The sequence below is a fragment of the Brienomyrus brachyistius genome, chromosome 23, assembly GCF_023856365.1.
Source record: "Brienomyrus brachyistius isolate T26 chromosome 23, BBRACH_0.4, whole genome shotgun sequence".
NCBI lineage: Eukaryota > Metazoa > Chordata > Actinopteri > Osteoglossiformes > Mormyridae > Brienomyrus > Brienomyrus brachyistius.
In genome coordinates this window covers 4,738,037-4,762,846 of record NC_064555.1, presented here as the reverse complement: position 1 = coordinate 4,762,846, position 24,810 = coordinate 4,738,037, and the positions used below count along the sequence as shown (strand labels likewise).

Below are 24,810 nucleotides of genomic sequence, written 5' to 3'. Positions count from 1 at the left end.
TTAAAACGCAATGTCACCCTTAGCATAAAGCTGGCCACAGATACATTTTACACTGATAATATGCAAAGCCAAACTTCTCTCATGGTAACCTACATTTCTTACATGTCTATATGAACTATATATATATATATAGAGGTTTGGCACATGGATGTAATGACTTTTGATTTATTGAAGGCCTTTCCTGGATATAGTAGGATATTTGAAGAGCAAATATTTACAAATCATTCGAACCACAAACCAAAATAACATTTATTTATTTCCCATATCTGTTTACTCTATGTACACAGGAAGCAGACAGCACAAGGCAAGGGAACACCCTGCATCAAACTCTGTTTTGTTGTCACTGTGCACAAGTTTGGTTTCTTATCTCTGTTGTATTTGTTTACTTTACGCTCATGTGCATGTACTGCATATATGTGGTTATCTTCCTACAACTGGCAGATGAAAAATGTGTTTTGTTAAATTGGTCATCAATTTTATTTGTTTGAATTTCTCTTAACCACACACTATAATACGGAGAAAATAAATTTCTAACTTGAAAGCAAAATAAGAGCCGTTTGGGAAGGTATTGTGAAGGCTAAGCACATCTGGTGAACGGACTCATAGTATCAAAATCCCTCAGTAAAGCAAAAAATGGACTGCATTATTTATTTTTGATGCACTGAAAGCAAAGGTCATAGTCGGGACGGTATTTTCTCAGGATACATTTGTACTGTAATCTCACTAACATTAATTTGGCGTTGAGGCAGAAACTGCAACATTTACGTCAAAAGAGCGTGTATTGCGTAGATGAAACGGCAGCGAATACAGCACCACCAGCCGGCCACCGAACATGAAAAGCAGCCGACGTTTTTCTCACACATGACATTTAAATCCCCCCTCCTCCCCGGCTGTCCCGATCTCGCGAGAAGAAGCTGATTCTTTCATCGCTGGTGTTTGTCTTCTCGCGAGAATATCGGGAGTGGCACTGTGGACGAGAGAGCAGAAGGGGCGGGTGGTGGAGGAGGAGGAGGAGAGTCGGACGTTAGCAAGTCTTGGTCAGAGGGAGCGGTTACGAACCGCGGTGGGATTCCGGCAGCCCGAAGTGAAACTGTAGAGAAACTAGCTGTACGTGAGGACTTTTCCGTCACGTATTTCACCGGACGGCGCTCGTCGGCGGGGCTTCGTGTCCCTCTGTCCCCTAACGGTGGGTCGCTCGCGAGCTTCCCGTTCCTTTCCTTTCGTTTGGCGGTTGAGTCCCGGTCCGGTAACGGTGTGGTCCCTGTCCAAGTTTGCGAGTACAGCCCGCCTTGACGTTTGTGTGCATAGTTAACTAGCTGGTTAAGCGTGTCACTAGTTGCGCTTCTGGTTGTGCTATGTGAGCGGCTGCGGGGCTGGTGTTTCAGACCGAGCTCTTCTCCGTAACACAAACCCGGAGGGACCGGCTGTCCCGATGACATGTGTGTGCCAAGCCACCCACCGGCGGGCTGCTAAAACCCCTGCCGGTTCGTAGAGTTTCGTGTGCTGCTGGTGGCGGTAACTCGGAGGGACTGGTCTGGGTCGGAATTCCGGTAAATATTGATGATAATGATGATGATGATAATGTCTCGGGTTGGTGTTGTCTGGTTTGGACAGCGGTTAAGTTGCCGTTAGGTCGAAGTATCTTTGTCATCTTCAGCTGTATGATCCATGGGTCATACACAGATGATATTTCCATCTCGTTGATCGTAGTGCACGAAATATTCATGTATAAGACACGGCATTAAGACACAGACTGAAAAATACACTTTAGTAAAAATACAGTTGTGCTTTTAACTGGCCCTTATGGAAAATAGTCACGTAGAACTGAGCCCAGCCCAGCCTAGGAAGTCCCAGAGGAAGCCGTCTCGCTCTCTCGGAGTATAGGCCGGCTTGGTCCGTGGGAGGGTTCCGGCTTCGGTCTTTAGCTTTTTTAATTTGGTCATGGGGTGCAGTCACCCCATGTCTGTAAGTGCCGTCTGTCCACTAATATGGCCCTGCTGGGCTTGATAGAGCTGTCGTTGGCCCTCAGTCCTGCCAATGACCTGGCAGTATGGTTAAAGTTCTGTACGCACCATGTACCTGCTGGCCCAAGGCTGTTAAGCTCTTCAGGCTGAATGATGCAAGATCTCAGAAACACCAGTGACTCTGCATAGTTCCTTATTAAGCTTGTTCATATTTGAAATGATCAAGTAGAAAATATAGGACACGGTTAATTTAAATTACTTTTAAGTTCTCGCAAGCCCCAGAAGTTGCCTTGGTGCTTTAGTGGGACATTAGTGTGCCCTGCTTCAGGAAAAGTGTGTTATGCTGTTCTTCAGTGTGACCTTAAATTTGGCTGCAGTGTCGCTCTGCATTACACTCCTGAGAACAGTGATGGTGTACATGTGATGGTGTCCTATAGCTAGTGCTACCTCTCCATGTTTCTCTGCCCAGAGCTCAGTGGTTTGCTGGATGCAGTCACAGGATGACATTTCTAGATTCTACATTCTCTCTGTTTTAGTGGTCATCAAGAACTATTTTCTATCCAGTTAAACTTTGTATCTTTATTTGAGAAAATAGCATTGAATGAATATGAATCTGCTCATTTGTTCTGAAGGTGGCACGTTCCTGAACAGTTCATAGCATTGGTCACAGAGGTCGGTGAACAAAAAAAATGTTTGAGCATTTAGTAATGATATTCATCGTCAGCTTGTGACATTTTCATTTAGCATTTGCCGTTTGAATGTTGTACACAAGTCAGTATTATAGTTCTGACTCAGGCAATTAAGAAGTGCACAAACATCAGAACACAACATTCCAGTTTAACTTTATTTGCCTTTGTGTTGAAAGGGCTGTGGCGCCAAACAGCATGAGTGAATAAAGGTGGTTGAACCTGACTCACTTGGTGGTTATTCCTTCTGGAGATCCAGGCTGTTAGCCTGTAAACTGCTTAACAGAAATATACTGGTGCCTGTACTTACTTGTAATCGTAATTCCCTGCAGGGTTTGTTTATCCAGGTCTTAATCTCCAGCTGATTCACTGGTCTTTGAGCCAGCAGGACACTCCTGCACTTAAAATCAGAGCTGAACTCATTCTTTCTGATCAACAAAAGGTTGAGAATTTGCAGTTTTGCTTGGTGCTTTTACGAGTAGATGCCCTAAGGTTGCATTAATGTTACAGTAGAAATGCAGTCCTTAATAGCAGTGATCTATGTGTTGTGTGTATAATAGGTTGGTTGTTTTTACCTGGGGAACTTTCAGTCGTTACTGGATTCCAGCCTTACCTTGGCAATTTTATTTCATGAGGGAATTTCACTTTAACTTGGACACTGCATATACTTGTCATGGTAAAGCCACGGCTTACATTTACATTTACAGGATTTGGCAGACGCCCTTAGCCAGAGCGACTTACATAAGTGCTAAGGGCTTCAGTCATATATATTCAGACTTGTCAGTGAGTAGTTCAGTTTTAATTTTAAAATCAGCCCCACTGAAATTAAATGTAAACTCTTCATTTTTCAAAGTTATCATGCCTTTTCAGTAAACAGCATCGAGTGACAGCAATTCCTATTGATCGCCTTGGGATTCATCAGCAGTATTTGTAACACTTCTTGTATTTAGGTTTATGGCACACTGTGAGCTGACTGACCTATAATTTAGCTTTTATTGTATGTAAAACTCATCCTGTTTAGTGCTTTCCTCAGGAGGAGTTTTAGTTTGCATATTACTAATGGAAGTCTTCCAATACAAAAGTGTTTGACATGGCTAGGATATTTTTTTCTGTGTTATCGTCATTTGCCAGCACTGCCATCCCATTTCCTGTAAATGTACTGTTTGGAGTTTTGCATAAATGGAAAAATTTGATTCTCTGTAAAGTTCTACAAAGCTCTGGTTGCTGAATTAGTTTTTTTTTTTAGCTGGGGATGATTCTGCAGAATTAAGCTCAGTTCTGTTTCCATTTATGCTTCCATGGAAAGACTGGTGGTTGATTAAATAACCACAGATTTAGGGCTATTTTTAAATGGAAAATAAAGGTATCACTGCCACATCTGACTTAGCAATCAGGCCCGTGTGAATGTGGAAAGGGACACGATGGCTGTTTCAAGAGATCTGAGATCATTTTCTCACCGTGTTTGTGATGTTTGCAGAGACTTAAAGCTGAATCTGATAGCCTGCTGTTGGTTTAGTTATAATTGGCCACTGGCATGTCTTCTCTGGTCATGCTTGTCACAGCACACCAACAATTCCGTTGTACTGTTGCTTGTGGCTTCTTCGACCCAAACAGCCTCAGTAAAAAATATTCAACTTTGGAGCTGGGGGAAAATCTGCCAGTTATGTGAATCACCTTGGCTATGCAAGTTTAGCAGATGGCTGCTGCTAACCTGGGTTACACAGCACAGGCACCTCTCCCCATACACTAGCTACACAAAGTCTTTGAAACCTTGCTGTTTTTGGAAGGTAATGACCAGAGGCAAATGGTTATCAACCCAGTGCTGGAGGATGTGACCTTGCATGGTGTTTGGGCTTAACGATGCAGCTGCATAGGATAGGAGTAGGTGTGAGTGTCTGCATGACGACAGCAGCTGAAAGGCAGGCTCAGTGTTTGTGTGAAAGGAAGCCTGGATTTACTTATTAGAATGTGTCAGAACTTGGAGCTTGGACCTTAATACAACATATGTGGAGTTAACCATTTCTATAAAATATTCATTAAATTAAACTCAGAACTCCCTGTAGTGGAAAAAGTGAATGTCAATCAGCTTGGGGATGCTTTTGTCTTGTGTAAAGCAGAAGGAATAATTAGTCTTCATCTGAAAATATATTTTTTTATGGTAGCTATATTTATGTATTGCTTCTATATGTTGAGGTATTAAGCTTTTCACTTGCAATATTCTGTTAGTTAATCCTGTAATTCTTTTTATACTGAAAGTTGGTGGCTGGGCAATTTTTTTTATGCTGCTGCGTGAGACCCAGAGACAAAGGTTTTGTGAGACTGTCCTGTTTCTTTTCCCGACTTCTATTTCATGTTTTCTTTCCTTGGACATGTACACAGAAGTGTGTTTGATTGGGTGTCTCGCATGTTGGGGACCTCACAGCAGCTCAGATGGCCCATTTGGCAACACCGTCATAAGATGTTTGATTGGCAGCCAGATGGTGCCGTGCCCGTGTGTGTCCTCCCTGTTGATCTTTAAAGCTCTGCTTGGTGCTTGGTACTTGAAACATGAAGTGAAGCAGGAAAGAGCAGTGCAACATTCAGCCATTACTACTCTTATTGCTTTTCTTTGTAACCATTTTTCTCCTTCCACTAGCTTTCTTTTAGCTTGTGTAATATTTTCATGGTATTGGAGGAGAATGTGCAGAGTACAGCTGTGTGTCATGCAGGGTCGAGGCCAAGGACGTGCTGCTGTGGTTAAGGGGCCTGAATGGGACCTGGTGTGAGGACAGTGTGTCCCCGTCCCTGGAGCCGACTCTGCTGTGGCTTTGCCTGGCACTGGAGCTCTTGGGAGCCGGAGTGGAGCACGTGCTCCTGTGGTTGATGAGTGAACTTCCCATGGGATTGGCGCTGTTTGTGGACAGCACACAGCTGCTCTCATTCTCTCTCTCTCTCTCTTTCTCTCACGCACACACACAGCACACACACATGCACAGTGGAGGCTGTGGAATGCCTGTCTGCTGACATAATTTCCTCATCTGTGCACTTGAGGAAGGAGGGAGCTGCTTGCTGTATTGTTGACTGATTTTTGTCTATTATGTCCTCCAGCTTAAGGTTTGCTGAATGGACTTTTTGCTTCTGCCTCTTTGTAGTCTCATGATACAATTGATGCTGTGGTTTTCATATTTGCGTTCTTTGTGTTCGGAGCTGTAATGTGTTCAGACGGAGACTCTAACGTCTGAATCAATAATCAGTGGAAGTAATGTATGATGAACTGCCAGTGTTTAAGATTTGTGATGGAAACATGGTTTTGTGTTTCAGGGCAGAGGTGGTTGAGAGAGCGATGTTCATTGAATTCTGCTGAACAGCGTTTGAATCCGTGCTGATTGTCACCATACAGTATCCTAGCAGAAATGGGCAGGGATAGTTTCTCATGGTCATTTTGCAGCTCAGTGATGGAAATCATTAATTTACCAGTAAACTGTGTCAGGTTTCATCCTGGCGCTGGGCAGCTGTCAGTCTCCTTGGAAACCAGTAATATTGATAGTGAATATTCATTCTCTAAATTAGTCTGTAGGCAAGTTTTGCACATTCTGCAATGGTAATTTGGTAACTAAGGACTCTAATTTCTGGTATAGTGTCTTATTTCAGTAATAATAAGAAGGGACTGATGTTGATATGTTCATATCAATATACACGCTGCGTTTCTGTACATTACTCACATACTTATACAAATGATGCTGTTGCTACGGATGCTAAGCATTGGTTGCAACAGCAGCACAATGTCATGCTGGCTGCATGCCATTAGTACAATTGTGGAATGTCACTCTCACTGGAAAGCCTGTGTAATGGTCCTATAGTGGGGTGGCTCTTTCTCCTGTGTTGAGGGACTTTGGCTGGTACTTTGTGTGTGTGTGGGGGGGGGGGTGGTGGTTATGTATATATTACATTGTGGGGACCAAATTTACCCACGATGTGATACAAACCTGTTGTTTTGACGTTGTGGGGACCATTTCTTCAGTCCCCACAAGGGGAAACTCAATTTCATAGAAAAAAATCTGTGACTGCAATCAAAAACTAAAAATGTAAAAAGTTTCTTTGGTTACTTAAGGTTAGGGCTTGGTAGGAGTAAGGTTGCCATTGTTAGGGTTAGGGTTTTTTTACATAGAAATGAATGGACGCTCCCCACACAGATATTAATAAAAACGTGTGTGTGTGTGTGTGGTGAGATTTTCCTGGTAAATCATTACTGCCCTGTTGCTTGTCATAGTTGCTTTTGTTTCTGGGTGTAGTGCAAAGCTTAAATTTCTTGGGCTTGAATCACTTTATAGTAGGATAAAGTGGTCATGTTTTCATCTTCCTCCATTTGTGAGCTTCATTGGCCTTTCCAGTGTAGTCGGGGAGATGGCATTTGTACAGGGAGGTCACAGACATTCTCAGAAACTCCCACTATGGTGAGAGATTCGCACATACTCTCTGTAATTACCGCAGGTGTCTTGGGGTCAGCTTTTGCTAAGCTTAGCGTTTAGCAAATGGCCAGTCCAGGGCCTCCTACATAGACAGTTTGTCATATTGTGATTAAATGCAAACATTTTTCTTTTCTGAACATATCCATTTATGGTGTCCTTAATAGCTTTGACGGGGTTAAGGTTACCCTGATCTTAATGATGTCTTAGTCTTCACAGACAACGTTTTGACAGCTTGTTTGCATTTCAGCTGCCCTCTGTGTCCTGTTATTCTCTCTTTGACATCTGTATCTTCACAGAAGAACTACTACTGCACAGGTTACACATTGGCTGGTTTTTATGGACATGCACATGCCACAACCACTAAGTATTAGCATAGTCCTGATACACGAATGTGTCCTCTGCATTTAACCCATACATGACCTAGCAGGGGGCGCCTAATTCAGCGCCCAGGGAGTGGTACCTTGCTGGTCGGGGATTTAAGCCTGCAATCTTTCAATCACAAATGCGCTTCCCTAACCATTAGGCCACCGCTGCCCACAATTTTGTAATTGTGGGAGCTTGTGAGCAGGTTGTTGAGGTTCCCTTGCTAAAATATTTGTCAATAGTGTTCTGAGAGCTGCATAAAATGTCAGTGTAGTTGTGCTTATTAATGAACAGGGTCTTTGTGCAAATGGTATGCAAGTCTACTTGGCTGATCGGTTCATTTACAGCTTAATAAAGGAGTACATTCTGTCAAATTCCACCTCCTTATATCAAGAAGTAGCATGTGGGGAAAGTACCCAAGCAATGCCTCTGCTCACTGTTCTACAGTAAAATAACAGTCCTGCTCCTCTCCCACATTTTACTATGTTCTCAGACTGTGTGAGTTGGAAGCCAAGGCACCCATAGAGCTGTCACAATGGCCCTTTGTTAACAAGCTGTTCTCTCTCTTCCTCTTCTCACTCGCCCAGATTCCAGAGGTTCCTTCAGCTTCCTGGATCCAGAGTTTGCTGCCGATGCCTGACTGGACTGCATGAGGACGTGGTCTGGCAGTAGGAAGACACAATGTCTTAACAGCCGCCATCTCCTGTGGGAGTCCTGCCCCCTTTACCCCACCCTCTCAAGGAGATATGAACCTGCAGCAGCGGTCAATGGGATCCGATCGCGACCTGCACTCTGCGACCTCCTCGGTCAGCCTGGCCTCCGTCAGGAAGGCCCCACGGAAGCGCCGGCTCTCACTGCGCTCCTTCTTCCGCCGTGAGCCCAAGCGCCGCTCCCGCGACCTTGGCGTAGATGGCATCGCCAGCGTGGAGAGCATCCGCTCTGAGATGTGCATGGATAGGGCGAGGGGGAACTCTGGCTCCTCGTCATCGTGCTCGTCGCGCTCCTCTCCGCAGCCTCCCTCCACAGAGCTCCTGGAGTGCCCGCTGTGCCTGCTGCGACATGCGCGGGACTGCTTCCCCGACATCATGACCTGCCCCCACCGCTCCTGTGCCGACTGCCTGCGCCAGTATCTGCGCATCGAGATCTCAGAGAGCCGCGTCAACATCAGCTGCCCCGAGTGTGCCGAGCGCCTCAACCCACACGACATCCGCACCATCTTGGCGGACCGCGCCCTTATGGAGAAGTACGAGGAGTTCATGCTGCGGCGCTGGCTGGTGGCTGACCCTGACTGCCGCTGGTGCCCTGCGCCAGACTGTGGGTAAGTCTGAACTCCCCTGCCTTAGCCAGTCTGCGAGAAAGAGGCAATTAACCATCCTGCCCCTATCTGGCATGCTGTTTGGTGGTCTCTCCTGACCAGTTCCAATACTAAGAACAGAATTACAGAGGACAGTAAAAATCCCTGGATGTTATTCTTACCCCGCCCAAATACCAAGGATACCCTGGGTGCATCCTTGCCAAACAAGACCAGTTCCATGATTCATTGTGCCCCAAGTTTGCAAGACCACTCTTGCCAAGACCACAAATACAATCTTTACATTCTTGGTATTGAGAAACATCCCTAGTCTCAGAAACGCCATAATCCCCAGAAGTCTTTGTTGTGATTCCAGCTCTCTTCTCAAGCTTTGTGTCTGGTTAATGTTGAATTTAATAACAATGCTATTTGTTAGCAGCTGGTGCAGTAGTTCAGTGGGTACTGCTATAGCCTTACACCACCAGGGTTGTGTGTGATGTTCTTCCTGCATCGGATAGGTTTTCTCCAGGTGTTTGTGTCCTTTCACAGTAAAAACACCTATTGTCTCTGTGTGCATGCAAGTGTCGTATGATAAATTGGCATCCCATTCAGGATGTCCCCTACCTTATGCCCTCTGCCTCTCCTGGGATAGGCTTCAAGCTCACCATAGCCCTGTACAGCAGGAGCCTCAAACTCAAATTACCTGGGGGCCACTTGCTATGTGGTGCTCCCCCCAAGGGGGCTACATGAGAAATAGCTGAACAAAAAAGTCCCATCGTTTTCAGCTTGAAATTTTAAATTTTTTCCGTTAAAAACATGGGCCTCTGATCAATTAAGGGAAAAATACAATAGTACAATGTGGAGATGAAATGTTATGAAAATGTAATATCATGATTATAGTGAGCAAAATTCACACTTATCAGTATCGCAGTAAAGTATTAAAATGTGCTGAAAATGTTCAGAGAGTAGTGATACATAAACTGCAGTCATCTCAACAAGTTCTATACTGAAACCCATGAATACAATTAGCAGCACTATGTATGTTTTGTTTGCAGAAACAATAAATAATAAACACATGACAACCATATAATCTCCTAAGACTTTTTCCTGAACTTCGGACAAATACAAATAATGCTGTCAGATCATAGTTATGGTGGAAAATCCACAGAGAAGGAAGGAAGGAAACTGGTCTAAACTGTTCTGTTTCAGAAATATTTAAATACAAATGTACACAGAATTCATTGGGCAAATGGACATTAAAGTAGCTCAGAGGCTGCTTCAAAATAAGTGGCAGCCTTCCCCCCCCCCATTGTATACATCTGTATGTTTACAGGAATTGATAGTTTGTACAACAGTAAAACCACGTATCTATCATATTGTATATAGATATTTCGTGTTTATTCTCAAACTACTGAAACGAGAGTTGTACACCCTCTTCACTGGGAAGTAGCCAGGGTTCAGCTTCTTACCCGTGTTACTCTGGTGAAATCTCTGCTTCCATTTCATGTTCTACTTGAAGTTGATAGAACCTGGCTTCTAGGGTTGGCTCTTGCTGTACTCGCTCGCTGACGCAGCCCATTTCTTCACACGGTGCAGGTATGCAGTCATAGCCTTCGGCTGCGCCAGCTGCCCCAAAATCACATGCGGCAGGGAGGGCTGTGGGACGGAGTTCTGCTACCACTGCAAGCAGCTGTGGCATCCGAACCAGACGTGCGACGCAGCACGCCAGCAGAGGGCGCAGAGCCTGCAACTGCGGAACCTGCGCTCCTCCTCCCTCAGCTACAGTCAGGAGAGTGGGGCTGCTGGTACGTCAGCGTTGGGGATGGGAGAGGGCCAGCGGTATATCAGGGGGGGACTGTGACTGGGGGCGGGACTTGCATATGTATTCAGGAGGTCAGTGAACACAACTCTCCACAGCGGATGACATCAAGCCCTGTCCTCGTTGTGCCGCCTACATCATCAAGATGAATGATGGCAGCTGCAACCACATGACGTGCGCCGTGTGTGGGTGTGAGTTCTGCTGGCTGTGCATGAAGGAGATCTCCGACCTGCACTATCTCAGGTGGGGGAGGAGGGGAGAGCTCACTCAGATGGCTGTGGAGGGAGAGACCGATCAGGTAGTAAGACCAGCGTTGTCTCTCTTGCCTGCAGCCCATCTGGATGCACCTTCTGGGGCAAGAAGCCCTGGAGCCGCAAGAAGAAGATCCTGTGGCAGCTGGGCACGCTGGTGGGTGCCCCAGTGGGCATCGCACTCATCGCAGGCATCGCTGTCCCTGCCATGATCATCGGCATCCCCGTATACGTGGGGAGGAAGGTGGGCCACATGCTTGTACATGTGCAGGCAGGGGGTGGGGAGTAGCAGAGCCAAACATGCACTGCTAGGGAGTCTTAAGGGTGAAATGGTAATATGGGTAGAGAACATCAAGAGGAAGTTGGGTCCATGCTCAGTACCCTACCTGTATATGTGGGAGTGAGGCTAGTTCAAGCAGAACTAAACTCCTTTGGCTCAACGTGTAGGGCATTGCCCTGACAATATGATGGTTGTGGGTTCAAATCCCAACATGATTAACATCAGGGTGTTGGAAACTGGTTAAACTCGCCAGTTCAGATCTGAGTCTTGTATGGCTTATTGCTCCCCTTCCCTGGTGATCCTCTGTTCTGGATGCTGGGTAACACCAGGGTGCAGACTTCCCACTGAGTGCTATGGGTGTGAATGACTGCTCCCCCCCACCCCCAGATTCACAGTCGCTACGAAGGGAAGGACGTCTCACAGCACAAGAGAAACCTGGTGATCGCAGGCGGTGTCACATTGTCTGTCATAGTCTCCCCCGTGGTGGCTGCAGTCACGGTCGGTAGGTCCCCGCCTTGCCTCTGTGGGATTGGCGCATGCTGCGTCTGGCCAGCACTGAGTGCCCGCTGTTTCCCCGCAGGCATCGGGGTGCCCATAATGCTGGCCTACGTCTATGGGGTGGTGCCCATCTCGCTGTGCCGCAGCGGTGGCTGCGGTGTGTCTGCCCGTAGTGGCAGGGGCGTGCGCATCGAGTTCGACGACGAGAACGATATGAATGCAGCAAATGGAACGGCGGCCGCAGGTACTCTTGTCTTTACGGGTGCCACCAATCAGCTGGCCAGCCTGCCCCCCCCCCCCCCCCTTTTGAGATGGTCCTGCTCCGTCCCACAGACTCCACCTCGGCAGCGGAGGCACAGAACAACCCCAGCATTGGCGAGGGCAGTGTGGGCGGCCTGACGGGCAGCCTGAGCGCCAGCGGGAGCCACATGGACCGTGTGGGGGCCACACGGGATAACCTGAGTGAGACGGCCAGCACCACGGCCCTGGCAGGGGGTAGCATCACCGGCAGCCTATCGGGAAGCGCCATGGTCAGGTGGGCTGGGTTACGTGGAGGTTCTGGGGCATCCAGCAAGAAGGGCAGTATGATGATGTGCGTCTGTTTCAGGCTGGAGGTACAAGCGGATGTTCAGAAGGAGAGACACAGCCTGAGTGGGGAGTCCGGCACCGTCAGCCTGGGGACGCCCAGCGACTGCGCCAGTACCAGGGCCATGGCAGGCTCTGTCCTTAGCACCTATGCGCCCCTTGATAGGTCAGCTCGCTTCCCTCCCTCCCCTCTCTCGCATAGGGCCCTCTGTCCCACCCGGTCAGCTCACTGGTGCCCCTCTCGTCTGTCCACAGGGATAGTAACGGCATGGAGGTGCAGGTGGATGTCGAGTGCAGAAGCGGCAAACTGCGTCACCACAGCGGTGGGAGTGGCGTGGACGAGGCTGGCAGCGGTTGGCGTGGCCCAGGGGTGTCTAGGTGGGCCAGGGACTCGTCCTCCTCTGGAAGGAAGAGCAAGGCCAGGCTGCGCAGGAAAGCTGGGGAGATGAGCGAGGACATGGAGGCCCAGTTGCTAAGCCAACGCAGTGGCACCTCCAGTGAGTGTGACTCACCCTCCCTGAGTGGCAGCCTGCCCTCTGTGGCCGAGTCACACTGCAGCCGCTGCTCCGAGCCGCCCGAGGTGGAGCTCGAACCCCCACGGGCTCCCCCATCCCCCGAGGGCTCCCGCGAGCCCCCCGATGAAGCGCATTCAGAGCAAAATGAGACGCCTTAAGTGCTGTGGCACCGGCCCATAGTGCAGCTTTCGGACTCTTTGGCTGTTTTATTATTTTTTTCCAGTCAAGATCGTCAAGTAAAGTCGCTACAGAGGAAATGCTGGATGTGTACGGGTGATGTGGTTAGGGTTAGAACAGGGGAGGCGCTATCTTAAGGTGCCCCCTGCTGGTTCTGTGAGGGGATGTGGACACCTTTTCAGGTCTGAGAGTTGTAGACTAGGTTGTGAGTGCATCGGCCTGTGCCGCTGTGTGATGTTGGGCCATGCCCACGCGCACCTCAGCACAGAGTAAGGGCTCTCAGATTCCTGCCAGACGTCCCACGAACTGGCGATGGTTGAAGGATAGCTGTTGTAACCCTCCGAAGGGGTCATGGGTGCCAGGTCCAGGCACTCTCATCCGGGAAGTAGCAATGCAGACCTGAGGATCGGATTGCCACCAGCCAAATGGAGGAAGTGAGGGAGCAGGGTGGGGGGTCTCGGGCCAGTCCGGTGCCCTTGCGTGATTCCTGTGACTCACGGTGCCTTTCCACAAACAACTAAGCTACGCGCTTTTCACGCAGCTCACATCAGCTTCTCCTTCACTTACTCATTCTTCCTACCAAAGATTGTGGTCTCCCAGGACCAGCTTTTAAATGCGTTTCAGCATCTGCTCTGGAGACGGCCGACACACACGCATCCTCCTTCGGGGGGGGGGGGCGGAGCAAACTGCGTTTGGCCTGTGACACTCACTCAACACTAGTGCCAGCATCGCTGCTCACCTCCGCGCGACACCTTAATGTATTTGTATATTTGTTTGCTACTTTGCTTTAAAAGCGTGTAAATGCTTATTGAAAAAAAATAAATGAATTGAAATTTTGTGCATCGTTTCCATTTATAGCTGCAGAAGATTACTGGTATGACGTTTGGAACTGGTTTAACACCTGTTTTCAGCATCTGCAGTCTTCTGCCCCAGCAGAATATTAAGCAAAAGCATCTTGGCTATTGATCAAATTTGTCGATGCAGAAATATGGAGACGCAAGCAAAAACGTATCAATTGATGGACCAAATGTACTTGGAGTACAAGAATAATTCCATCTGCTGATGTTCCACCGAAAAGTACCTAGTCTCGATTAAGTGCTAAAAAGGGTTCGGGAACTGCCTCCGAGGAACTACAACCGGGCAGACTCTCTGCGATGTGAACACTACAGAAGTCCCCGGTTCCACAAAAAGGTTATGATCCCAAAAAGGTTCCAGCGGTGCGGAAACACCATAAGCACAGCAACCTACCCCCCCTCATGCGCCCCATAGGACTAAGCATACATCACGTTTGAATGAGAAATACGCCGATAAACCTCATCCGACCAAGCAGTTAAAGGGGACAATTCACCCAAAGCTTTAAAAAAAAAAAAAAAACTTTGAGGGGCTTTGCTGCCATCCATCCATCTAGGTTGTTCTGCTTGGGATTCTCACGGATATAATGGAACTGAATGGCATTCATCCTGTGGTGACTAGATGGCTGAACAGCTCGGCGATATCTTATGTTAAGCGGTATAATTGGCGTGTGGACTTCAAATAGTTCGCACATTAAACAGCTCAGTACAAAGTCTGTGAATTCTCTTAAATAACCAGGTAATGGTTTCTGGTAAGAGACATTACTGTTGAATTTCTCAAATGTATTTTTCTGGCGCTGTAATTAGCACACAAAGAATGCCATTCAGTCCCATTTTATTCGCGAGTAGCCCGACATTTTTACGGCCGCTATCTTCAAAACTAGGCAACTTCCAGCAGAACAACCTACATGGATAGATAGCACCAAAGCCCCTATAAAACATATCTTTTTCCGTTTTGGGGTGAACTGTCCCTTTAAGGACGGGATATTTATTTTTTCGGGGTACTAATAAAAATCATACGGTTCAGTTTAGATCCGTCAAATATCCCGTTCATTCGTATTGCGTCAGATGGAGTTTTACATAATCTGCTCATGGCCTCAGGTCCAAGGTAAAGGCAGTTATTAAAAATGCCGGTAACGCAACAACCTGTCATATTTGAATTGCTTATACTGACTAAGATGTTTCCCATATAAATTGGCAGTGCAGTGCAGTTCAGCACAGTTATAAATACAGTGGTAAAGCCGTTGTAAGTACCACAACGTATGAAATCAAAACATTTATTGCAAACAAGCATTCTGAATAAACTGCTGCAGAACCGCTTCCTGCCCTCCCAGTGTGTTCTGCGGTCGGGCGTGTCGGGTCAGGCCGCAGTCAGGAGCAGAACATCGCTGGCTGCCAGAGTCCAGTCTTTAAGCCTGTACCTGTACAGCATCGCGTGTAAAACGCCCTCTTTACTTTCCAAGTTATTTACATGACAGGACACAACAATCAACTGATGTGAAACCAGGAAGAGAAGAACGTGAGTTTATCGAGCATCAAACACAACCACTGGAAAAGGAAGTTAAGGAAAACAAACAGAGTTGCATACAAATTTCCAGTTAAACAACATACAGATCTTCATATTTAAACCGATTAAGTGCAGCAGCACAGATGTAGTCATTAGGCAATTTTAAACGCCGAATGGGTCACATTTACACCAAACCATCTGCACATCTCTGCATTGTAATCGTGGCCCTTGCTGCATGAAAGGATACGGCGCTTCGTCCTCTTCTTGTACATGATCCTGTAGCCGCACTCTCTACACCTGATGGGATCCCGGGCCTTGATCTCATTTTCTGTGTGGCACTCTGCAAAAGCGCCATTCATTTAAGGGAAGCCTGATGCTCGGCACATACGGACTTTTATAGCGAAATGCCTGGCCCATAAGCAGTATGGTACTTTAAGCCAATGAAAGTCACAGACAGCGTTATTATTAATCAGTTAACTGGAGCCGATCATCGCGGTGAAATTACCTCCACAGATGTAAATCATAGGCTGCTGTTTGGGCGGCTGGAGATCTTTCTGAGAATCCATGTGTGCTGTAAAAAGAGCATCAGATCAGCGTTAGAACCTGAGGTTCAAACGTCTGCTGCCTTAAATTCCCTAACAACTCAGTAACACAGAGAAAGGCTGCGATGGTTCTTTGAGATAAATACACTGCGCCAGCAAATTATCCTTCCCTCTACGTTTCCAAAATCGCCGCTTTCATCTACCGCTAACTATCTTAAAATACATATTTAACCTAAAAGCTTATACGCGCTAAAATAACAAACTTACCACTTCCAACTATCACACTTTCTCATGCGTTTTCTGTACGCCCCCGCGCATGCGTGTTTTCACGGTCCGCGTCGAAATAAAACGTCTTTTGATTGGTTTTTAAAGATCTATCGCCATTGGCCAGAAGAGTTCCTGTATTTTCCAGTTACACTTGTGGTTGATTTGGGTATTTAATACATAGACGTCGGAAAACTATTGCTATAACTAGTAGTTACTGTCTGCACTGTAGGGGTATAGGGCATATTTGAAGACGTGGTTTAGGAGTACAGTCCATATTTAAATACGTGATACAAGGGTATAGCTTATATTTATTTTAAAGACACTTAAATGGAAATTTTTGAAAACTCAGCAACACAATCAATGCCTTGGGAGGGAGTTTGATAGTGGGGTGAAGGGGACACAATTTATTAATTAAAACACAAAGATCTTTTTATTGGGGGAGGTAAATGGAGCCAAAGGCAAACATGTAAGGGGACTTGTGAAACTCTGCGTGCACCTCATATGAGTTAAAGGCAGACTCCATGGTGTCGACAGCCTCGGGTCACACAGGTACCATCCCGAGACTGTAAACGACTTGCCACAAACACACAGTATGCATGGTGCTATTGAGCAGAGAGGGAACCACGAGGAAGACAGCACCATGAAGGGTGGGCTTTCATGAGCAGCCAGCTGTGAGTCTGGTTTAATCATTAAACACTATATTTCTGCTCTTTTCTCAGAGCTCCCGTTTTCTTCTCAGGAATTGTAAGTACTTTGAACTTGGAAGTGCTGGCTGTGTTGCGCTCTGTGTTGGTCTGTCTGTCTGTGTTTTGTCGCCATTTTGGTGATGGACTGGTTATCCGCATTAACTGTAATAACTGATGATTTTTATGGGCATTATTAGTATTGCACAAGACATAATAATTATAAGAAAAAGATAAACCACTATAAAATGAGGAAAGACAGCAAACACGGATTGTTTGTAGACAGCAGTGCTTATATATTGTGTTGTGGGTCTGTTTTTAATTTTGATCTTTAACAGGAAATGCAACCTTGCTACAACCTCAAAACCTTCATTTTCTTCTGTCATGGAAAACACCCTGTACTTGGACTGCACACTGTGACCACATGCATCCCACATTGGTCATTATCTGTCGTCTATCCCCTAACCAGTTACTTCTGACGTTTGCCGTTTTATAGAGTAAAATGGAGGCAATTCAGTTTATAAGGGATTTTGACTGCTATTATGGTTATGATCTCAGTTCCGTTTTTGAATGCTGATAGATTTTATAGTTTTGTGTACAAAATAAGGATTATATCCATGGCCAATTCTTAAACGGCGTCCACGCACGATGGAAACATCTGGAAACGATTTAAAAGCACTAGTGTATGGGATCCATTTGGCTGGAAAGGTACTATATTTAAGCAATAAGCGAGAGAAATGGAAGGAAATGGTAATGGTTTTAAACCATAATCTGTGTATGTTATTCCTTGTTAGCGTGCAGACTGGCCAGTATATAGTGAAGCAATAGGCTATGGTTACTTTCCATATACGGTCGTTTGACGAGAGGCGTGTCGTCGTTAACATGACATCTTAAAAAATTAAACTGGGTTTAACCCCATTCATCTGTCCGTTTTGAAGCTGTGTGGTTTGAACACGATGGCGTCAATTAAGCGGTCGATTCCCTACACTGACAAAGCGCCGGTGAGGCAGGGCATCTACAGGTAGGGAAGGGCATCATCAAGCATGCTTTCAGTTATAACTCGTTTTTTTTCTTTAAAATGTAAATGCTTCGAAAAGTTTGCCCAAAAAGTCGCGATAGCAAATAAATAGATAAATAAAACTGCTTTTCTGCTTGCCGCTATTTAGAGAGATCTCACTCTAACTTCCTGAGGTATTTCCTTTCCATTTTACAGTAGGTATGGGTGTTTTGAACTGTTATGAAAACAAACTAGTCTGCGGAGTTTTGACTTGTACTTTAAACTGAGGGATCGCTGCCATGCTCTCAGAGAAGGGGGGGGGGTATATTGATCAATGTTCAGATGAAATGCGAAGCGCTAGTAGGCCTACATTTAATCATTAACAAGACTTAATGGGCATTTAGTAGATCAATTATTAGTACTATTTCATGAACTATTACAGTGCAACATGCAGTGCAATAACAGTGATATATATATGTGTGTGTGTGTGTGTGTGTGTGTGTGTGTGTGTGTGTGTGTGTGTGTGTGTGTGTGTTCGTGAATGCTGCTAAGGTACAAATTCAGGGAATTTCAATCATTCTAACCAAAAGAATAATAAATGTCTGGACTTCAAGTATTTAAGGACAGAGTGACATTACTATTGAGCGAAAATATCGCTGGATTCAAGCTGAACCTATTTCTGATCTACAGTACAACCCCCGTACGTGAAAATCATAAGCAAACACACACTGCCCGTGTATCACCGATACAGTCGGAAGGCTTGGATGATGCAAGTGTCTTCGATGATTGGTTTTGAATAGTTTCATACCCCAAGTAAAGAAATAATGTTTGCAAAGGGGAATTCGTTTTGAAATTATGCTGCTCCTCGGCAATGCACCTGAACATCCTGTGCATCTTGACTGTATCCACCCAAATGTAAAGGTAGTTAATCCACCAGAAACACCACCCCTTTCCTACAGTCTATGGACCAGGGAGCTATCTCACCATTCAAGGCGAACTATTTACATGCAACCTTTGCCAAAGCTATTACCGCAAAGGCGGATAATACGGTAACACTGCGCCAGTTTTGGAAAGGCTGCAGCTCCATCGGAGCGGCACGGCTTCATGCTAGTGTGAAATGTATGCAAGAGATTTTGGGAAAGGAATTTAAAATGTTCAGCTGTTCTTGTAAGTAACTTTGAAGGAGTTCACCAAAACGAGCAGTTGGATGAAATAAGATAAAATTGATTCTCACAAAATCCCTTGATTTAGATTTTGGCGGCGAAGATGTAAAAAAAAATCATCGCCTACACCGATGGAGAGCTTACAAACGAAGATTTTTATCAAACTGGAAGAAGTGCGAAAAGTTGTGGGAGAAAGAAGAAGAAGAAAATATAAAAGTTGAGCTCAAAAAAATCTGAGTGTTAAAAGACTGACTTCTATGTTTTCTCGGTCATTAATGAAGTTGATCAGAATTGTAAGGTATGGATCCAAATATAGGCCTGGAACGTTTTGGAAAGGTAGTTCGAGAAATGCGTTTTAGTGCTACCGTTCAATCTATGAAGGAAAAAGGAAAAATATTGTGCAAACCAAAGCTGAAAGCTTACGTTTTAAACTGTCATTATGACATGCAAAGACATATAAAGTAATAAATCATTACAGTGCATTTTATGGTAAAAATATTAGAATTAAAGAATTTTTTAAAGGAAAATATTAAAATGTAAACTTCATGAAGTATAACAGAAATTGAGTATGGAATGCTGAAGTAAAGTCGGAAGAACAGCCAATGTCACTTAGCGACCATTTCGCTTAAGGACCTGGTGGCTGAAACGCAACCTGGTCACTGAAAGAGGAAAATATACGAAGTGTTTGCAGTTAATTCTATTGCAACCGTTGCGGAGAACTCGTTGAGAAATTCCATTATTCTGCAGTTTCCAGTTCAGAACAAGAGGTGGCAGCAGTGAAGGTACGTTTAAGCCATGGGCTGTTCTGTTCTGCCTCATGGTACTTGGCCTAGGTTTAGGGGTGTAATATTGGCATGGACACCCTGGCAGATTTTAGGGGGGGGGGGGCAGAATTTTACAGAGGCCCTGCATCTATAAAATTGGGCGGGGTGAAGACCATCATTCTCTTAGACGATGGGTCCTGCCTGCTCAGGGTGTTTGCCTTGTGTGCAGCCAGGCAGTCGTGGTGGGCCAAACCGTATATGTCTCAGGACAGCTCGGATTGGACCCCGTGTCGGGACAGCTGGTGACTGGAGGGGTGCAGGCCCAGGCTAAGCAGGTGAGGGTTTGGCTTTATCTTTCAGAGCAGCTCATAAAAAGAGGCAGAAATAAACAGAACCAATATTGTTTTGCTCTTCCTGTTTTTTGACTCTTTAAATGACACACTTTAGTTTGTCTTTCACCCCCATCTTTGCCCACTCTTAGCCATGCTGGGATCTCCCTCCCTCCTTCTCTGACATCATTCTCTCCCCACAGGCTCTGACTAACATGGGGGAGATTCTGAAAGCAGCGGGCTGCGAATACAACAATGGTAAGACGCTATACTCACATTCTGCAGATGGCCAAAATGTCCGTATATTAATCACCCACTATACGTGCTATATAGTTACACCACAGTAAAATCTTCTATAGCCTAATTCAGAGGTGGCCAGTCTTATCCACAAGGGGCTGGTGTGTATGCAGATTTTTGGGATAAACCCAGGTGTGAGAACACTTCAGCCAATCAGTCCTCTAATTAGTAATCTAGTTAGGGAGTTGCAGTGGAAACCTGTTTACACAAAAGTCTTTCCTGAATAAGATTGGCCACCCCTGAATTAGGCTATAGAAGATTTTACTGTGGTGTAACTATATATTTAATATTTAAAACAAGGGGTGGAGTATTGGCTCAGTGGTAACAGTATAGCCGTAGACCCCCCCCCACCTGTCTGTGTGCATGTTTATGGAGCACTGGGTGAACTGGTGACCCTAAACAGCAGTGTGACTGTATGTCTTACAATAGACTGGCATCTCATACAAGTTGTCACCTGCTTTGTAAGATAAGCTTCAGGCCCTAATGGATAAGCAGCTATGAAGATGGATGAATTATGGTGCATATAATATGTAATTATGCTCAAACAATTTTGCATGTCTTTCTTACGAAAGTGTTTTCCTTTTCTAGTTGTCAAAGCCACAGTGCTCTTGGCAGACATAAATGATTTCAACCTTGTGAACGACGTTTATAAACAATGTAAGTAAAGTGCCTATTTGGGAAGTTCTTGATTGATGAACAACTGCAGTCCAACTTACAATCCACTCTTATGCAATTATTCTGTACTTCCGTAAGTGTCCAGAGGGTGGTACCATTTCCACAAGAACAAATATAGAGGAAGAAAAAGAGTAATGTAAAAGCTTAAATAGTTCATGATCACCTGACATAAAACTTACTAATAATTGATCTACTAACAACTGTACCAGTCTGAATGTGACAGTACTCAGAAATGACAGAGTCTGTCCATTACCTCCCCATTCTGCCCTCTGCCCCTGGACAGTAACATATTCACTGACTACCTCAAGAACTGTTTACATTCATATCTTTCTGTTGATAATTTGAATTTGACTTGTATGATTGTTACCATTTGCATCACTACCTTAACTGTTGTTACCATTTGCACAACCGCCTCTTCTATTGTTACCATTTGCACAACTGACTTACATATTGTTGCCATTTGCACTTTGTTGATGTGTCTCACGCCTTGTCAGTTTGTCCTGTGTCTTGTTATCTGTCTTTCTGTATAGTATGCCTATAATTTTGTAATCTAGATTAAACTTTCCAGTTCTAACTGGAGGGTACGCACACCAGTGAGCGAGAAACGACATTTCGGTTCTCATGTATGTCTTGCACATAACCTGTGAATTGACAATGACATATCTTTGATCTTTGATCTTGATTTGAGGCTTGAGTCCATTATCCAGTGCTGTTGCATGATAGTGAAGGTTTCTTTCCAGTATACACTGCACGAGTAGAATGAATGGATGTTCATTTTATCAGTTAGCAATAATCATGTTAATGGTGTTTATCTAGAAACACATAATCCTTTATATGCTTTATTTTTATGGAGATTCATAAGATGACTGGTCTAATATGGTCTAATATGGGCACACAGCCCCCCCCCCCCCCCGACCCCTGCCAAACATAACTGAGTACGCAACTGTATCCTGGTAGCCGGGGGAAACAGGACACTGCGAAGCCCAGTGCAACTCGAGCTCCCCTAGACAATGTCTGCAGGCCCCACCTCCCCTCACAGGGAACTTTCCATGGCCTTACACACACACACACACACACACACACACACACACACGGCATGCAAGCAGTCTGACACATGAATTAGCATTATAAGACTTTGTGCATCTGCATAACTGGACCCAGTAATAAATTCATGTGTCCCCCCCCCCCCAGTTTTTACCAGCAACTTCCCGGCTAGAGCAGCCTTCCAGGTCGCTGGCCTACCCAGAGTAAGGGCCTCTCAAACGGTCGCATTTGCTGCAGAGATGGGCTATGAATTCATTCCAACATCACATCACATCTCTCTCTCTCTCTCTCTCTCTCTCTCTCTCTCTCTCTCTGCTAAGGGGGGACTTGTGGAGGTAGAAGCTGTTGCAGTTTTGGGCCCCATCACTGATGTCCAATGACACACTGGTCTCTGAATGCCAAAGGACCCCGTTCTGAGTGATATGTAAGGATCTGCGGTGGACCAGCTGATAAACTGTTTCGCACAAACTTGTTTCTGCGCATTCTTTGTGTTCAGGCTCATGACTGCACTGATTTAATGCAGTATTGTGATGTAACTTCTCAGGCAGCAGCCCACTTGTATCTAGCCATGGACATGAACTTCATTCAGAAACCTGAAGCAGCTACCAGCGTCTCAACATGGACTCATCATTTCTCAACTGAAATGTGTTTATTGCATCGATCAACATTATGTATATAATATTGTACATGGGCTCAAATTAAGAGTATCTTCAGACTGTTATGGATCAATGTTTCCCAATCTGGTCCTTAGGGACACACAGACAGTCCATGTTTTTGCTGCAGGAGCTGGGAGGGAGCAAAAATGTGGACTGTCTGGCAGGGAGCAAAAACACGGACTGACTGTGAATCCCTGAGGACTGGATTGGGAAACAGTGTTATAGATTATTTGTACAGCAACATTAACATGGCAGACCTGCTCTCGTTAAATCTCTGTTCATGGAAACCTCGCTGGATCACAGCAGAATAACACACACATCCATTTACTGCCTCAGCCTTAAGCATTGAAAGCATTCCGAAGTAACCTGTTTTTACGGTGTTATTACATTATGTACAAAGGGAGTATTTACACAAAAGTCGCCGTGTCCGAGAGCCCAAGCTCCCATCGCTCAGCTGCTTAAGTCTTGGCAACAGGAAAGTGGAAATGAGTCCACAGCGTGCATCTGTCCTTGCGTTCTCCCACTTGGGTTTTTGGAAACTTCTCCATTTTCATGAACGGGAATGGATGGATTCACTCATTTTCACTGGGAGCTGAAAAAGTAAAAAGCAGAACTAACCAGCTGAAAGTAGCATTTATGTTAGCAGTTTTTAGCAGCCATATTTACCTATTAATGGGTAAGTGGGTTTTATAATAATAATAATAATAATAATAATCGATACTTTTTTGATCCCCGTAGGGGAATCTCCCACAGCTTTTAAAGCTTAGGCACAGCTCACCATGGGCTTCCTCGTGGCTGGGGGCCGTGGCGTCGCTGTGCTCATTCGGGACTGACTCGGCTGCCCCCTCTGATTCGGAAAGGAGTAAGGGACCACATGGAAACAGAAAGTGCTGCTTAGTTAGTTTTTCGATTATGGTGAGGCTGCATTAGTCCTAAACAACCTCTTTCAGTTCTTACATTTCATCTTAAAACTTTGGTACCTGGGGGAAGCACGAATCCTGCTTTGTGGAACATCCCCCCTGAATCATAACTCCTGATATAGTGGTGTTTTTTTCATTGAACTGGGATTTCCAGCTCAGTAGAACAACACAGGTTTAAGACTTAAGATAATCCGTGTCATGGGGGACACATTGAGCTGGAATGGGATTTGTAGGCTACCATTTCAATTACAACGACCTGAATTTCACTTAAGCCAGGAGCGGCCAATCTTATCCGCAAAGGGTTGGTGTATATGTGGGTTTTTGGGATGACCTGTAGGTCAGCTGGTCAAACCCAGGTGTGAGGACTCTTCAGCCAGTCAGTCCTCTAATTAGAAATCAAATTAGGGAGTTGCAGCGAAAACACACACACACACCGGCCCATTACCTCCTCTGACTTAAGCACTGAGTTCTTGCTGTGTGCTGATTGGTCAGTCTCCTATAATCATGCATGTGTCACTAATGTTAATGTGAAACAGCTGGATGAGTCTTTCAAACATAGAAACAAAAATGTCAAAGCCATGTCAAATGACATGAATTATCTGGCCACCCAGACACTGAAGATACTAAAGATGCGGTACAGACAGAAGCAGTTGCATGCATATAAGCAGGAGAATGTCAACTCTGCCATGCAGATCACTTTACTATTAGGTGGTTTTGATAAGTGGTACTTCGAGCAAATTAAACTGATGCAATAGAACCTGCTTCATTGTAAGTTGTTATTTTATGCCAATCAGACTGTTAAAGCACCATTTAGGACACATCCAAGTCCTGGGATGTATTAAATGTTCTGACCTCCCTTTCCATACAAGCACAGTTCTCTCAGCCAGTTGAATTTTGAATAAAATGCAGGGATGGACAGAAAGACAGACAAAGGCTGCAGAGAAGCATCCTCATAATGGACAAAAAGAGCCATTCAGTGTCTGCCAGAAATCTCCCACCTCAGACACAGCTAATGACTCCTGCCGTATGCTTAGCTATGCTACACTCAGCACTGAGTTACGGCCCACAGTCACGCATCCTCAGCCCCTGGATGCATGTTACTCACTGAATACCTCTTGGTAAAACAAGCTAGTGGGAGTGTAGAGATGAAGCAGGGATCAGTCACCAATGATACCTCACCCAGCTTCTGGTTACATGGTAGATACAGTACAATGCCCTACACAGTGGGGATCACTGGG

The 24,810-nt window shown here is 45.4% G+C and overlaps 3 protein-coding genes across 6 annotated transcripts; 2 read left to right on the top strand and 1 right to left on the bottom strand.

The window, feature by feature from the left end:
- The first annotated feature begins 970 nt into the window (after window positions 1-970).
- LOC125719115 (E3 ubiquitin-protein ligase RNF19A-like) lies at window positions 971-13,713 on the top strand. Of its 3 annotated transcripts, XM_048993620.1 has the most exons (10): window positions 973-1,186; window positions 8,049-8,779; window positions 10,349-10,557; window positions 10,670-10,814; window positions 10,904-11,066; window positions 11,490-11,604; window positions 11,683-11,844; window positions 11,934-12,135; window positions 12,208-12,351; window positions 12,441-13,713. In XM_048993620.1, exons 2-10 carry the CDS (start codon window positions 8,208-8,210, stop codon window positions 12,856-12,858), a joined length of 2,130 nt encoding a protein of 709 aa, XP_048849577.1. In that variant the 5' UTR covers window positions 973-1,186; window positions 8,049-8,207; the 3' UTR covers window positions 12,859-13,713. The 3 variants fall into 3 exon arrangements, with proteins under 3 accessions (XP_048849575.1, XP_048849577.1, XP_048849576.1); XM_048993618.1 differs by having other exon boundaries at window positions 971-1,186; window positions 11,934-12,351; XM_048993619.1 differs by lacking the exon at window positions 973-1,186 and adding an exon at window positions 1,218-1,550 and having other exon boundaries at window positions 11,934-12,351.
- A 1,278-nt stretch (window positions 13,714-14,991) lies between these two features.
- Window positions 14,992-16,127, bottom strand: polr2k (RNA polymerase II, I and III subunit K). Its single transcript, XM_048993621.1, has 4 exons — window positions 16,045-16,127; window positions 15,741-15,806; window positions 15,483-15,575; window positions 14,992-15,276 (listed from the first exon to the last, which is right to left on the bottom strand). The coding sequence occupies exons 2-4, from the start codon at window positions 15,799-15,801 to the stop codon at window positions 15,254-15,256; spliced, it is 177 nt and encodes a 58-aa protein (XP_048849578.1). The 5' UTR covers window positions 15,802-15,806; window positions 16,045-16,127; the 3' UTR covers window positions 14,992-15,253.
- A 104-nt stretch (window positions 16,128-16,231) lies between these two features.
- LOC125719184 (2-iminobutanoate/2-iminopropanoate deaminase-like) lies at window positions 16,232-24,333 on the top strand. Of its 2 annotated transcripts, XM_048993737.1 has the most exons (7): window positions 16,234-17,748; window positions 19,881-19,986; window positions 20,184-20,238; window positions 20,866-20,934; window positions 22,144-22,199; window positions 22,317-22,420; window positions 22,541-24,333. In XM_048993737.1, the coding sequence occupies exons 1-6, from the start codon at window positions 17,684-17,686 to the stop codon at window positions 22,374-22,376; spliced, it is 411 nt and encodes a 136-aa protein (XP_048849694.1). In that variant the 5' UTR covers window positions 16,234-17,683; the 3' UTR covers window positions 22,377-22,420; window positions 22,541-24,333. The 2 variants fall into 2 exon arrangements, with proteins under 2 accessions (XP_048849695.1, XP_048849694.1); XM_048993738.1 differs by lacking the exons at window positions 22,144-22,199; window positions 22,541-24,333 and having other exon boundaries at window positions 16,232-17,748; window positions 22,317-22,464.
- Window positions 24,334-24,810: the final 477 nt, after the last annotated feature.